At 46.0% G+C, this 16478-nt stretch overlaps 1 protein-coding gene across 5 annotated transcripts in view; it reads right to left on the bottom strand.

The window, feature by feature from the left end:
* Positions 1-661: 661 nt before the first annotated feature.
* Positions 662-16478, bottom strand: part of LOC146175042 (uncharacterized) — a 109306-nt gene continuing 93489 nt past the window's right edge. For 2 of the 5 annotated variants that reach the window (XM_084584394.1, XM_084584395.1), the window contains 3 exons: positions 6164-6299; positions 2742-2858; positions 662-947 (listed from right to left, as the gene is read on the bottom strand). In XM_084584394.1, coding sequence (XP_084440520.1) covers positions 843-947; positions 2742-2858; positions 6164-6299 — 358 coding nt within the window. In that variant the 3' untranslated portion in view covers positions 662-842. Of the gene's footprint in view, positions 948-2741; positions 2859-6163; positions 6300-16478 lie in introns of those variants that run through there. The other 3 variants (XM_084584396.1, XR_014702083.1, XR_014702082.1) reach the window with 3 other exon arrangements.

The raw sequence follows: 16478 nt of genomic DNA, 5'->3' as shown, positions 1-16478 counted from the left end.
TTTTTTAGAGGGGTATCGTAAACCACTGCATATTAACTCTACGTTGATATATCTTACATATCAGGCCCAAGGAGAAGGTTCCCGCTGCTGCAACTGCAACGTATTCACTCCTGCCCTTGCGCACAGTTCAAATGTAGCGATATCTGTTTCCCGAGATTAGGCCAACAAATTTTTGCCGAAAAGGTGACTTTCGAATTTGACCATAGCGGAATAGACACCCTTAGCATATTGTGTAGCGAGGCAAAGCTACCTTTGCCGGTGTACCTTTGAGGTCGCCTCTAACGCACCAAATGACAGCAGGTGCCAACCTATAGCGAGCATACCTGCCGCGTCAGACCATTCAGCGCGCGTATCACGGCGGTGGGCGGGCCTCCGGTACTATGTTAATGGCCACGGCAACTTAGTTAACGACGTGTCAATGGCGTCTAAAACTGGACTAGACAGTACCGTGAAAAAAAAAAAACAGATTGAAAACGAGCACAAGAAGGGCGTTACACAAAAATCGAGAGTTGCATGCTTTCTCTCGTCACAGTTTGTACACCCAACATAGGGCATCCGTATTTTGCCTTACTATAAATATCCCGGCTATATGAAACTTCATTTAACGCAACAAGAGTTTGTATAGCATTGGACAACCAAGATTGGAAACACAACTGATCAAGAAAAATAATTTATTCATCTCATAGTGAAACATGTTCTCTGTAAGAGTATGAATTATTTGCAATAATGTGTGCCAAAACGCTTAATTAGTGTTCAACTGGCAACAATCTCCAAGAATTCTCGAAGCTTCCTGGTAACAATCATGAGAAGACACCTTGCGTAGCTCACTGCAGGAAATGGTGCTAGAATGCTTTGTTACTTGGTATCAAATTTGTGTGCTGCGTTTGCACTGATCGTCTGATGCTGTTGTTCCATTGGTGTCTTGCGCACACACCACGCTTGCATGTCTGTAACAAACAGCAGGTCTAAATTATTCTTTATGAAAATTTAAATGCAGAAAATATTCTAAAACGCATATGCCAAAAATGAGAATGTTTGGGAGAAAATAGACAGGAGGGTAGTAGGAGGGTAGGAGGGTAGACATCAGATTAGTAGTTCACATTTATCATTGGCGACACAATGACTGCCATATCATAGAGCAAACAAGCTTTTTATTTCAAAACCAGGTGAACTAGCTCGATGATTATCTGCGGCAGGTTTCTTAAAAAAGGCAGTGCTGTATGTAGATTACCTACGAGGGTTGGAAGTAGTTGAAGGAGGATCACACTGTTCAGCAGTTGGGTGTTGCTATTCTAGTGGAAATTAAGAAGAAGAAATGAACATGGGCAGGACATGTAGTGCGAAGAGAGGATAACCGATGGTCGCATGGGGTAACAAACTGGATTCCAAGGGAAGGAAAACGTAGCAGGGGGCGGCAGAAAGTTAGGTGGGCGGATGAGGTTAAGAAATTCGCAATGGTCAAGTGAATGCAGCTAGCACAGAACCGGGTTAATTGGAGAAATATGGGAGAGGTGTTCGCCCTGCAGTGGGAATAGTCAGGCTGATGATGATGATGCAGGCTTAGTTTTATGAGAGCACCGTCTCTCACCAACACTGGCTCGGCGAGTTCTTAGAGAAAGTGATGTCGTCGTCCGTTCCTTAGATTGTCCTATGCAGGGATATACAGTGGGGAGTGAAAAAAAGTTATAGCTGGTTTTTATTATTATTTATACACGAAGTGCAAGGGTCTGTTTCTTAAAGTTAAGTTGCCTCATGTATTATTTGTATTCATCCTGTGCGTATTTAGTCCTTTATCAACTTAGATGACCACACGTGACACATGGTGAGACAAGAGGAAGACACATATGCACCCCTGTGTTGTCCTCCCCGAGGTTCGCCCTCCCGTGTAGTGTGGCATGCGCTGGCGCTGTGGCACGCGTACCCTCATCATTGGCTGAGCGCGCGGTAAAGCCGGTTCTTCTTTGCTTTAGAAGTCAAGAAGAGAGGTCAGAATGTAAGCTACATCAGCGAAGTTCCAAGGTTGGTAGTATTAGTGCTACCATGATAAGTTTGTTCAAAAACGACACATGAATAAAAGTGTATATCGGACAGTGCGGTGCTGAAGCTTTGAGCCATGCAGACAGCTACAGGCTTAAGCCGATACAGCCTTTCCGCGACGCCATCTTACTGTTTACTGCAGGCAGTCGGCGTCAAGAGCAATGTATACAGCTTCAATAACCGTTGATTTCTGCTTTATTATGCTCGTGCTCCTCATACAAAAAAAAAAAAAACAAAACAAAGCGAAGAGAAAGGGAGTCAGCAGGCGATGATTGCATGCTAAACTCTCGTTAGCTCAATAATCGTTAGGCTGGTTAACTGCGGGTTGATTAACTGCGGCGTATTGCGTTGGCATTGGCCTGCCCGTGGGATCACTCACTTATTCCTAATTTTTGCGTAGAATTCTCGATATCAATAAAAAAGAGCAGTCCTGCTCGACCTTTGAAGAATATAAGTTACTTGGGGCAATGGCGTATTCGCGATTATATAAACACCTTGTACCAGTTGGGCTAGGAGCCTGTGCATTAATAGTGTTTATGCCACAGTGCAGGCCGATGTATCGGTATGAACAAACAGTTACCGCTATTGCTTTTCGGCAGATTCGAGGGGTAAAACTAAGAAGTTGTGCAAATAGAGAACAATAACATGCATTCTTCCTTTCGGTCAAGAGAACACGGCTTGACTAACTGACAAGTCAAACTTACCTTTGAAGGCCCGCATTTTAGTCCTTCTGACATGTAGTGCACTTGACAGACACCGCCAAAATGTTCGTCTTTCCAGCAGCATTTAATTCGGCACTGCTCATGCCGACTTGAACGCTTCTGTATCGCAATAAAGTAAATTTATCATTGTATAATGTTGCAGACCTAATGCTTAACTTGATTTCTTACATGTTAGGTTACTTATATACTGAGAGTTTGTGCAATAGCATACAAGACTCTCAATGGGACATGTGATGTTCGTATTGTTCAAAAGGAGGCACGCCGTAACAGGCTAGTATATGCATACGCCAATCTATTCTAAGAACGTACCGAGACATTAAACTCTAAAATAAGGCTCAAAAATATTGTAGTGGGATAACCTACGTGCAGTGCATAACCAACACTACTGGTAGACAGAATGCATTATTACGTATCATCAGTGTAAATACAGTTGTGCGAACATTTTCTGCTGAAGTTTTGCGAGAAAGAGAGATTAGAGATTACTCCTCTTGAGGCGCTTACGAGGTTTCAGTTATTGTAAAAAACTTACCAGATTACACTGTGAGGACGGCAGCCTTTCGTGAAAGCGGCACTGAAAGACTTTTAGAAGAAACTTACTATTGGACTGATTTATAGTGAGAAAGTAGTACAAACATTCGCGGTGGCAATAACAGCAAACGTGCTTCTCAGTTGTAGAGGAAACGATTTGCCCACGCTTCCGGCGGTGCTCATTTCAAAGCTAACCGCAACAATTCATGCTAAGGTACGAAAAGCAAACAGAAAAGCCTGGAAAACGAGCCCTGTAGAGTGGGATCCGAGCACACTGAACAGGGATTACGGGAAACCGGAGTACTAACGAACGATTACGCTTTCAAACACCGTATCACGAGCGCAAAATCCTGATAACGTGCACACAGAACCCCGTAAACACCGAAGCCACTCCGGCTTCTCTTCCGCGGAGCTGTGACAGGGTTTTAACGGAGCTTTAAATGCACGTGATTTAACGGTATATAAAAAACAACGTATCACAATTGAGACGGAATGAGCCCGAAGCGCTACTGTGTTCCTTAAGTATGCACCATTGGGAAGTGTGTATCCTGTGCGTAATTCTTCAACCACTTTCGCATACGAAGCGGGAACTTTTCTTTTTTGTCGACAAAAGATTCATTCAACCGCAGATGCCGGGAATGGTCACGCTGCGCCAAGCCAAACGGACGCTGCGTAGAGGTAAGTCTAATGTTCTCGATTTGAGCCGCAGAATTGAATCCGCCAGTCTGCAGAGAATAAATGTTGCCTTTCCTGAAATCGCTATTTAAGCGGATCCTTCACGTTTTCTTCCCATGATTTTGAATTGCGGCTGAGGAGGGAGAGCCCGTGCGTGTGACGCAAGAACCGTGCTGAGTTGAGAGAGACAGACGAAGCTTAGAGGTAAGCATGACTGCGGCCTCTGCTGATATGGATACTTTTGAGGGGCACCAGCAAGAATTGTGCATGCAGGGTGTTCAGAAGTTGAATTCGGTGATATTTGTCTTGATGGTCGCTGTTCACTGTTTGCCGCGGCAACTTGTTTCTTTTTTAGTTACACTTCACTTTAATGAGTGAAAATGATGAATACCGTGCCTTTCTTTCAAACAGAACTTTATGCTTACAGCCGGGCCCCTTTTTAGATGCGTTTCACTTTTCCATGTTCACTCACCGGCTTATAGTCACTATAGTCACTTTTCAGTTGGATTGAAATGCAAGTGTAAAGTGCTGGCCATGACAATATACAACTGCTTCACCTATCAAACAGTTGTTACGTTTGCCGAACGAATATTCCGAACGAAACATTTCATAAATTTGTATCCTCATGTCACCGGTACACTATCGCATGAAACCAAGGAAATGTCGTATTTTATATGGAATACGTGAGAAAGTTTGAAATGCCGGAGCTTCCTGCCCTAATGTTTGCCCACCCTTGCTCATGTCTCAAATTCATTTCAGTTTCTTTTTTCTTCTATTTTGGCAATGTCAGTTTTGGTTCATGTGTTCCGAATGATACATTTTATAAATATTCATGATAGACCTCTATGGATGGGTGGTAAATGTCTGCTCAATGCTCAGAATCTGTATGCAGAACACGTGCACGCAATTATTTTGAGTGTTAAGTTTTGTAATTCACAGCTGGCACCGGAGCTGCCAGTAGTGTTATTTTTACAGCCGTAGAGTGTACACTCTAGAGCTTGGAGAAAAGTTAATATGAGAGGTTTTCTATTCCGTCCAGTCCACATGTATTTTGTAATTGCAAAGAGCGCACTGCCACCGCCACGAACGTTCTTTCATTTGGAGGTTGTCACACGGCAAATTTCAAGTGCAATCGAGCTCGCAAGCCTGCTTGACTTCAAGCTGCTTCCTCAATCGATCTCGAGATTTCAAGCACATTTGAAAGCGGTCGTCGACACCCTCGTAGCGCACACGAGGAAAAATTTTAAAACCTCATTAAAAATGTCCGTGTAGCATGGGAGGCTTCAATTCTTGAAAACCTAGATGCAGACCATGTTCAATGAGGATCGAAAGCGACCCTGTGACAGTGGTATTAGACTACCCTTCTCCTATTATTGTTTTGTTTTGTTTCTTCTTAAGATTCTGTCACAGGAAGTTATTATTCCATTACCTAACTTTGTCCAACCTTCTACTGCCAGACGAACACGACACACTAGGGGACATATGCTGCAACCTGTCTTAGCCCGAACAAATTCATATAAGTACAGTTTTTTCCCACGGACCATCTCTGATTGGAATTTGCTTCCAGAATTTCTTTTCCAAAGCAGTAATTTTAACAAGGCACTGGAAGGTCATTTGTTTGGTTAGGCTGCTCAACTTTTTAGTACTTTATATCTGTTTCCTTTGTTCATGCCTAATTGTGCTGTGTTATTGTCTATTTTTATTTGTTAGACTGTCAAATTTTTTAATAATTACTATTACTATTATGATTCCTTTTTGCTCGCCGAATTGTAGTTTGTATTGTATTTTTTGTTTTTTCTGTGTGTGATTGTTACCTGCTATGCCCCTCCTGCTTGGTCCATAAGGCGTGCAGTATTTTGAAATAAATAAATAAATAAATAAACAAATAAATAAATAAATAAATAAATAAATAAATAAATAAATAAATAAATAAATAAATAAATAAATAAATAAATAGAAGTTCAAACTTTCAGCTCTTGCCAAATCAGCCTTCTCACGTGCTCTTGTGACGTCGCACAATGCTACGACCAACCTGCGCCTGGCCACGTCAGCGGTAAACTACCAGGGTCATGGCCGTAATTCATCACTTGCAACGCCCAACGTCGCCGTCTCGGACTGCCGAATTGTCTCGCGAACTCGTTGAATAGGGTTAAAACGTTAAAACATGCTTGATCAAAAGAAGCGTGGTTGCCTAAACTTACATGCTCAGGCTTCGCTGTTGGTTCTCCGGGGTGCATTAGTTTGCAGAACTCCCTGCGCGTTATGTTCATCCCTGGGTAAAAGTCGCTTGTGTAACAAGCTTCTTCACTGACATCAGTGCACTCCTTGCCTAAAGTCCTGCAAAAAAATGCAGTGGGTAAACCCTGCTAAATTCAGAAGAAACGACCGCCGTGTTAGGCTTGTTTACATTCCATCGCTGCTATCATTGTTATCACTTAAGTGCGTCGTCATTGTCTTCGTTAGTACCATCAATACCATTATCGCTAACTGCAGCGTCATTACCATCGCTGTTGCCGTCCTGATAATTATCACTAACTGTATCGTCATTCGCCACGCCATTATCACTCTCACGCAAGACAAGAATTACGATTTAATCTTCTCTAGCCTGGCATGGTGTAGTGGTTTTCACGTTCGGCTGGGACTGGAGGGTTAGTGGTTCGATTCCCAGGGGATAATATTTTCTCTTTTTTGTTTGTCTTTGCTCATAGCAAGTTTGTTTCTGCCTCATTGAAGATCATAAGTGACCCATCGCAGATCTTGGCCCGAGGTGGGGTTGTGAAGCTTTCCTTTCTAAAAGCCTTGGTCGCTGTGTGATGCGAACTAATAGCGGCGACATCCATTACCAACTTACTGGAACGTAATCATATGAAAACTCTTTTGAAACAAATGGCATGAGACATTTTGCCACAAACAAGTACCAGAACTTTCGCCACGAAAAATCAAAAGTGTGATGTCGTCTCACATGTGGCCGCTCTGAACGCAAAGAGCGAAGAACCATCGAAATTTCAAGAAGATGTATTAGATGTAGAGATGTAGAGAAACCTGACAAGCCAATTAACTTGTTTATTTGTTTAGCGAAACAACTGAATCAATCTACCTCTTTCTTTGTGTCCGCCGTAGACTTCAAATAATTCCTGGGATAATGGAAAGCTAAATCCAGTATATTTGTTTTAAAATGTGGACCGTTTAAAAAAAAACACCCAACATGATTTACTGCTGATGAATTGTGGTAAATTGCCACTCCCCGTCGTGATGAGATAGTGGAATGGCCTAGGCTCTTAAGTCATTTCTGCTGAGTCACTATCACAGTTCACGTCGCAGTCTTAAGGATTAAGTAGTAGTTATGGAGCAAGTGGTTTATAAAGAGCGTTAGAGATTACATGACATAGATTGTCCTGTAATCACTAACACTCTTTATTAACCACAGTAACGCCTTGCAACACATTTTCTATCTTGAAGGTTTCTTTGTTTGGTTTGGGGGATTTAACGTCCCAAAGCGGCTGAAGAAATAAGAGACGCCGTAGTGGAGGGCTCCGGACATTTTGACCACCTGGGGTCTTTAGCGTTAACTGGCATCGCAAAGCATGCGGGCGCCCTGCTTTTGGCCTCCTTCGAAAAGCGGCCGCCGAGGCCGAGATACCGTTAAGGGAATTTAGCTTTTTATTTCTTGTTTGCTGGCATTGGGATGATGAACCTGGCTGCTAGATTGTAATCATTGTTGTAGTGTTTCTCTTTGTTTGGTTTCACTGTGAAACGCTAGCATATTGTATTTACATTTGTCACAGCTATTATATGCAGTCCGTGAATGCACCGTATCATAGGTTCGCATTTTATATGGCCTCCTGTTTTGATCTCAGATAAAAAAGGCAGTATTGAATATAAATAACTAAATTCAAATGGTTTTCACCCTGTTTGGAATATACTGGTTATTCTTCTTCGATTGGTCCGATCTGCAGCAAGTGCCTTTGCTGAGTACACGTATTTTCTCACCAGCGTCATCCAGCTTCTACGCATATTCTACAGAGCTTTGTTTTTCACAGGCTGTTGAAAATTAATTTAGTCTTCTGCGTAATAATCTTTAATCCCATAGCCGTGCGTTTACTGCGAAAGCAATAGTCATTCTTTGTAAATACTCCTGTTTTACTTTGCAAAGCAACTTCATCAGATAACTGAAAACCGCCCTCGTTGTTGCCTGTCCAGCTCTGAATATTTCCTCAAAGCAAGTGCTTATAGTAGTCGAGAAATGGTTTTGGACGTAGTTCCACTTCTCGCATGTTTAGCTGAAGGTCAAATCTGGTTCGGAAATGACCTCGAACGGGAGGCACGCCGTCCTAACAGCCGTGCGCTTCGCGGTCACATCCGCCGTAGACTCTACCGATCTAGACCAGGGCACTTATCCTCTCTTGACTTTTCAAGAAATCTGTGCCTTTCACCGGAACTCGCACCGTCAGTACCCGGCTCCTCTCAAGGGGCTAGGGAAAGCGGGCGAAAGAATACTTCTTAGACTTTTTACTAATGCTCTACTGTGCCCGGCAGTATTCAAACATTTCGACCCTTCCTTTTCTGGTATCTGCCCTTTCTGTGGAGAGGTGGCTGACACCTTTCACATGGTCTGGGCATGCCAGCTAAATCCTTATCTTTTACCTATATTCCCTTCCCCTACCCGAGAGGACTGGGAGGCGGCCCTGCTCGGCTGCCTGGATCTAGCGGCACAACAAGCGCTGGTCCAGCGAGCTCGTGTGGCAGCCCAGACCAATAGAGTCCCGGAATAAGGGACTCCACCTAGTATTGTAAGGGGTGCGGCCCAATAGGGGTGGCTCTCCAAGCAACTTCTCCTTTTGCAATAAATGTTTTTCACCGCCACCACCGCTGCGCCGACCGTCGCATCGTCCGCTCCCTGTCGTGAGATGCGGCACGTGACGCATTTCGCGACGAGCCGCCGCCACAGCTACGCGCTGCGAAGTCGCGCCCGCCGCCGCTTCGCAGTGAAGAACGAAGTGTCTGGTTAGGTGAACGAAGACGACGTTGAGGGTTGAGTTGAGCCGTTAAGCAGTGCCCATCGATTCCGGAGTTGTGTTGCCCAGTGGTGCTTGGTTTCCACTCTTAACAATATTGTTACGACGGGGGTAAGACGCCGGAGCGCTGAACAACAAGACGATAGGGTAGTGAGCTCAGTTCGTCAACGGCAGCGCGTCCGGCACGAGAGTCTTTTTCCAACGTCTTTCTCCTTCACTTGTGTTCTAAACATCTTCTTCTGTACTGTTACAATTTCCCCCTGGGCAGACGAAGCCCCCCGGGCGAGGCAGTTATTCGATTCCACGAGAGTAGCCATTCATCCGGGCGACATCGGCAACTTCGGTTCTGACTCAACGACGACCACTTGCTGTCACACGTGCTATTTGGTAGTTCACTTCACTGACGCGTTCAAGCACAACGTAAGGGCCAGCGTAATGCGCCAACATTTTCTGGGCTAAACCACGCTTTCGGAGAGGTCGCCAAAGCCACAGTAAATCTCCAGGGACGTAAGACACATGGCTGTGCCGGCTGTCGTACCGAGCTTTTGAACGCTCTTGCGAAGCGAGAACTCGCAAACGGGCGAGACGGCGAGCTTCTTCGGCTCGACAAAGAGGTTCCGCGATGCACGGTTCGTCATGGACGGAGTAAGGAAGAATGGTGTCTAGACAATACCGAGGAGGACGGGCATATAGCAGGAATAACGGGCTGTAGCCAGTATCTCATGTGTTGCAGCGTTGAATGCAAACGTTATAAATGGCAGTATAGTATCCCAATTCTTGTGGTCAGATGCGATGTACATAGATAGCATGTTTGTGAGTGTGCGGTTTTTGCGCTCCGTCAAGCCGTTGGTTTGAGGGTGATATGGTATGGAATGCCGAAACTGCGACGCACACAAAGAAGCTCTTTCACCACATCTGCCATAAACTAGCGACCTCGGTCACTGATGATCACTCGCGGAGGTGCATGGCGGAGAATCACAGAACGGAGCAAGAACAGCGACACGTAGTGAGCGGTGGCTGAAGGAAGAGCTGCCGTTTCGCAGTAGCGGGTGAGATATAGTCGGCACAAACCACGATGCAACGATTTCCGTCGGATGACTTCGGGAAGGGACCCATAAGGTCGATTCCGATTTTCTCAAATGCGCCACGTTGTGGAGTCACAGGATGCAGCAGGCCCTGTGGCGTGGACGTAGGGTGTTTGTGTCGTTGGCACTCAGTGCAGCTCGCCACATATCGCTCAGTCGTCTGGCGCATCTCTGGCCAATAAAACCGGTCGCGGGCACGATGGAGCGTTCTTGCAGAGCCCAGGTGACCGGAAGGGGGGTCGTCGTGCATGGCGCGTAAGATGCACGAGCGGTAGCTCTCGGGAACCACAAGCAGAAAATTCGTACCGGTGCTTGAGTAAGCCTTTTTTACAAAAGCCCATCACGGAGACAAACTGAGCTGGAAGCGGTGGAATCCCGCGCCTCCGCAAGCAGGGGCTCGAGGCTTATATCGGTCTCTTGCGCAGTCCGCAGAGCCGAGGCGTCGGAAAACTCGGGCACGACAGAGGCGATGTAATGATCGAAATCACCAGAGTGACATTCGGTCGTAGGAAGAGGAAGACGTGAAATACAGTCTGCATCGGCGTGTTTGCGGCCACTCTTGTACGAAACAGTGAAGTCGTACTCTTGCAGACGAAGAGCCCAGCGTGCCAGATGACCAGATGGATCACGAAGGTTGACAAGCCAACACAGGGCATGATGGCCCTTCACAACCGTGAAATGGCGTTCATATAGGTAGCACCAAAACCGCTGAACAGCGAAAACTACAGCGAGACACTCCTGCTCCGTAACAGTGTAGTTACGCTCAGGTTTGCTGAGGGAACGGCTTGCATACGCAAATACATGTTCGCCTGTTGTCGAACGTTGCACAAGCACAGTGCCAACACCAATCCCACTTGCATCAGTGTGGACTTCAATCGGAGCGGAGGGGTTGAAGTGCCGTAGTATGGGATGTGACGTAGGCAGAAACTTTAGTTGGCGAAAAGACGCGTCACAAACTCAGGTCCAGTCGAAAGGGACGTCCTTTTGTAGAAGGGATGTCAGAGTGTAGGCGACGTCGGCAAACCTTGGGATGAATCGTCGAAAGTAGGAACACAGGCCCAGAAAACTGCGGAGCTCCTTTTGAATCTGTGGTCGTTGGAATGCTGCAACTGCTGCAGTCTTCTGTGGATCTGGCCGAACTCTATCGCGGTCGACGAGATGCCCGAGTACCAACGCTTGACGTTCACCAAAACGGCACTTTTTGGAATTCAGGACAAGGCCAGCCTTCTGTAGTCAATCTAAAACAACAGTGAGTCGCATGTTATGTTCAGTAAAAGTCCGGCCAAAAATAACAACATCGTCTAAATAGCACATGCAGATTTCCCACTTGAGGCCACGAAGTATTGTGTCCATAAATCTTTCAAATGTGGCCGGCACATTACATAGGCCGAAGGGCATCACGTTAAATTCAAATAGGCCGTCCGGCGTAACAAATGCATTTTTTTTATTGTCAGCAGGGTCCATCGGAATCTGCCAATACCCCGATCGCAAATCGACTGAAGAGAAATAAGACGCGGAGAAAAGGCAATCTATGACATCGTCGATGCGTGGGAGAGGATACACATCCTTTTTAGAGATGGAGTTGAGGCGACGATAGTCAATGCAGAACCTCCATGTTCCGTCTTTTTTCTTCACCAATATCACGGGAGCAGCCCAAGAACTGGAGGATTCCTGTATTACGCCCCTGTTGAACATGTCTTGGACTTGCTCGGTGTTGATCTTACGCTCTGATGGTGACACACGGTACGGCCTTTGACGGATCGGATGGGCAGATCCCGTGTCAATCCTGCGGCGTGCGCGCGACCGCGGAAAACGTTGCGAGCCGTCGGACTGCGCGAAATCAAAGACGGATAGGTGCTGGGACAAGAGGTTCTTCAATATCTGTCGTTGTGAGGTGTTCAACGATGCGCTGATCATCGGAAGAAGCGTTTCATCAGCAGGTGAGTTAGTAGCGGGGTTGTCTGGAGAAGGAGTAACGACAGCTACACAATTCGGGAGAGTTTCGCTACATGAAGCTAATTTGGAGCCCGCTGGAAAAACAACTGGTTTCGATGAGCAATTTATAGTCCACAGTTTGGTACGGCCCTCTTTCACGCGAACCAAACAATGAGGCACTAAAGCATTTTTCTTTACGCACTCTATATTAAGAGGCGCCACAGTAGCCTCAAAAGAGTCGTTAATAGCACGGGAGCAGGACACCTGGACACATACTGCTGAATGCGGCGGTATGACGACTTCATCATACACACACAAAACGTCTTCATAATTTGATGTCTCTTCCAAAAGTTCACGAGGAAGGGAACTACTAACACTTAGCTCTCCCGTTCGTTAGTCAACTGTAGCGCCGCACATATGCAGGAAGTCAAATCCCAAGATTACGTCGTGAGTAGATCGGGGCATTACTGCGAACCCCGCCGGAAATACTGTGCCCCCCAAGGAAACTTTAACGCTGCATACCCCAACCGGATACAATAACTCTCCACTTACTCCATAAAAATTTGCAGTTTTGTCCCAAACAAACATAACTTTGTTCTTCAAAAGGTCCTTAAAATCTAAACTCATTACTGAAACTGTAGCACCAGTGTCTACCAACGCAATCGTTGGCAAACCATCAACAATCACATTGACCTTGTTCTTTAACATGAACACAGACGGAGGAATAATAGGTATCAGCGCACATTGTCCAGCGACCTCACCTCCATTGGCCGCGCTGGCTAGTTTTCCTGCATTAGTGGTGGAGATCGGCGCCATGGAGACGGGGAGCGGCGCACACGAAATGACGGAGGTGGTGTCACACTACGGTCAGACGCTGGCGAATGGCTGCGGAGCCCTTCGTTTTGAAAACGGCCCCTCCGGGAGGGATGTTCTGGCCGATAGCTGTCGATGTAGGGCTGGACGATGCGTCGGTTCGGTGCCGTCGAGGAATTCCGGAACGATGTGCGGCGATTGCAGTAGCGGGAAATGTGACCCGCGGCACCACACCGGTAGCACACCGGAAGAGGTCGGTCAAAAAGTGGCATGTCAGCTGGTTCCTGCATGGTAGGCCGCGACGAATATCCAGATGGTGGTTCCGAGACGATGTAGTTGTCCGGCGGTCGGCGCGATGTACGACTGGAGTAAGGGCGAGGATCTCTACGCTGATGGCAAAAGAATTGTTGAAAATTCTCTTCAGGTCTTGATCGCGGAGTGTATAGGTCTTCGCGGCAGACAAAGTCGGTGACATTCGCGGACATCGGCGGGCCCACACCCCCATAGGTTGGAAGAGCATATACGTCCCCTCCGAAGCCATTGGGCCGGACAAGCTGCTCACGTCGTGACATCTCATCTCGAACAATTTCACGGATGGCGCACAGGAAGCTTTGAGATGGCGATTCTTCAATGCAAGCCACTGTAGTCACATTTGCGAGCCGTCCAAATTTCGGTGTAATGCGGCGAGTCTTTAGGGCCTGGAATGTTCGGCCAGGCCCTACCTTATCATCTTCAGTCATCCTGCTGTCGACGGTCTTGCACAACTTCAGTATGGCCTCTATGTAGGTAGTGCAAGCTTCTCCGGCTGCCTGAGCACTCTGAGCAAGTGTCTGCTCGGCCTGTTTCTTCTTTGCAGCTAGGTCACCGATTCCTTGATAGCTTGGACAAAACTTTCCCAAGTTGTCAGGGAGTCCTCGTGGTTCTCATACCACATCAAGGCGGTTTGCGTAAAAAAAAGACTACATTGGCTAGCTTAGCCACTGAATCCCAGCGGTTATAGCGGCTCACACGTTCATAATGAGTGAGCCAGCCATTACCATCTTCCCCTGCTTGGCCGGCAAAGGAACGAGGCTCGCGAAACGGTAGCGTCGCATTCGTGGTGGTCGGCGGCGCATCGCGAGACGGGGGTAGAGGATCCCGTGTTGATGTTCGGGACTGCTCGGTAGTCTGCTGCATTCTTGTTGAAAAGGGTGGGAGACCAGCGAGGCGATGGCTCCGACGAAGCTCCAGCGATTGAGGATGCGTCTAGAGGGTAGTCGTACCCAGCACCTGACCACCAATTTGTTACGACGGGGGTAAGACTTCGGAGCGCTGAACAACAAGACGATAGGTTGTTGTTGTTGAAAACTTTTATTGTCCAACAGAGAAGGACAATAAAAGTTTTCAACAACAACAACCTATCGTCTTGTTAGGGAGCTCAGCTCGTCAACGGCAGCGCGTCCGGCACGAGAGTCTTTTTGCAACGTCTTTCTCCTTCACTTGTGTTCTAAACTTCATCTTCAATTCTGTGCTGTTACTATATTAATCCAACTCTTCGTCACTCTGCTCTGTGTTCAAAGGAGCAGGTAAACGGGGCCGCTTCTGCCGCCGCTATGCGAAGGCGCTCAGCCTTTTTAGGTCGCCGACAGCTCCGCCTCTCTTCCAAAGAACTGTCTTTACCACTATTCAGTGGCCGTTTACCTCTGACTATTTTTGTAGCAGCTGCGATACTTTTTTCCATAACATGAAAATCAATGCAGCAGCCGGTGCGCGTCGTCGTCGCAGTAAAATCTCGCCAACTTAGATAACCTGCTGATTGGGTGAAGTGTTTTTCTACAGAATGAGAGAATCTAATACCTCGAAATAAGCTTACCAGAACTAAGCCGAGGTGTAATATAAATAAATAAACTTAATAAAAAAGCACAACTAAACTCCTTAGAAACGCATATATAGAGCAGCAGTTAAACGTGTGTTATCCCACTTACTGAGTCACGTGGACCTGCCAAGAGGTGGCGGCACGGTACGTTCTCGCGCTTATATTGTACAGCAGCCTTTACGAAAACCTGCCTGACCGTTTTAATGTTGCCCTGACTTTATGCACGAGAACTTTAGAAAATACATTGTAAGCAACCAATCGTAAAGTGACCAGTATGTAATTTTTCGCATCCGTGACAAAATACTTTTATCCTGTCTCACAGATTAGTTAATATTACTCCCTTTGCAAGGTTTCGGTACTTTCAAGTTTTTGATGTATTGCGTATAATGGGCCCCCAGCTTTATAGCAAAATATTTACTAGCCCCATTATGCGAAAATCAAGTCGCCGGTGTGTAGACTCGATGGTACCTGAAAACTAGTTCAGATGTCCACAGAAGCCAGTATGACAGATACTGCGCATTCCCCTTTCTGTAAATCAATTATTAAGGCGAAAATCTTTCTAGGCTCATGATGAACTACCGTCGGCGAGATGTGTAAGCGAGATTCCGCCACTAGCAGATGCCTTCCCTTTACTGCAACCAAGTATACAACACCGGAGAACTCTGATGCGGCCAACAGAAGGATGTTTGTGTTGGTGAAGGGGAGTACGATTTACTGTGCGCCGCAGCAACTCTCTGGCTTTCGCATTTCTCCACTGCAGATTCTGCAGTGCTCTCGAAAATATTTCGCAGCACGATTAGTCGACGCTCCGTCAAGAATCTGTATGCTACCTAATCTCACCAGCTACTTTTCCTCTTTTCTTAGCGGTTATGCTTTCGTAACTTCGTTTTTGTGTACCTAAGTAAACTTTGATTATCTAAAAAGTGGATATTTTCATTATCTTCGTCGTTGCTTCATCTGCTGTATAGATATGTGTATAGTTCGGTTATATTGACAATCTTATCAATATTTGTAATGAAATTACACTCCCTGTCTCTTAGCACACACAGCTGAGTTTTTTTTTTATTCTGTAAAGAAGAAGATGTACCTGCCGCCAGCGTGCCGTTATTTGAGACATAGTTTTATTACAAGAAACTTGGCTTTTGCCAAATCGGCCATTTTCTCTAAAGTATTTTAGAACTTTTAGATCAGATCGCACTAGCGGCCGGGGTGGCGGCTTGCTAACATTAATTTCGTCAAAAAGAATTCATCGGGCGAAGGTGTCACACAAAATTCTACGACAAGACTGCGAGCTGCTTGCAGTTGATATCGCAATTACACAGTCTGCTCCTCTCACTATTGCAAATGTCTACTTCTCAACAGGTGTCCGTACAACAGATGATTTGAGTGATCTTTTGAGTTCAACAAACGGACTGATTATTGCTGGCGATTTTAATTCACACCATGTTATTTGGGGTTACCGTTCAGATATATGTGGGCAGCGACTTTGGAACTGGATGTCTGTAAATGATGTGCATTGCTGTAATAGTCCAGGCATAACCTTCATGCGAGCAGCTGCTAGGTCAGTAATTAATTTAACGTTAGCAGCAAATAGAGTAAGGGTCTCATCATGGGCTACGGTGGATTGTGGTACATCTAGCGACCACTTTCCAGTTACGTTTAATATAGAATCTACTCCCCTTAGAGTAACTACTTGTGAGCAAAAATTTGTCAACCATAAACTCTTTAAAAAGTTTGTGAACTCCTCTTTTTCCTCAATAGCATCATCTCAGACGAGCACTCTCTTCACTGCTAGATGCCACTGAGCGTTCAG

Source organism: Amblyomma maculatum, chromosome 11 (assembly GCF_055883805.1).
Source record: "Amblyomma maculatum isolate TAMU_Amacu chromosome 11, ASM5588380v1, whole genome shotgun sequence".
NCBI lineage: Eukaryota > Metazoa > Arthropoda > Arachnida > Ixodida > Ixodidae > Amblyomma > Amblyomma maculatum.
Note: the sequence above shows the minus strand (reverse complement) of the source record. Positions and strands in the feature narration are given on the sequence as shown.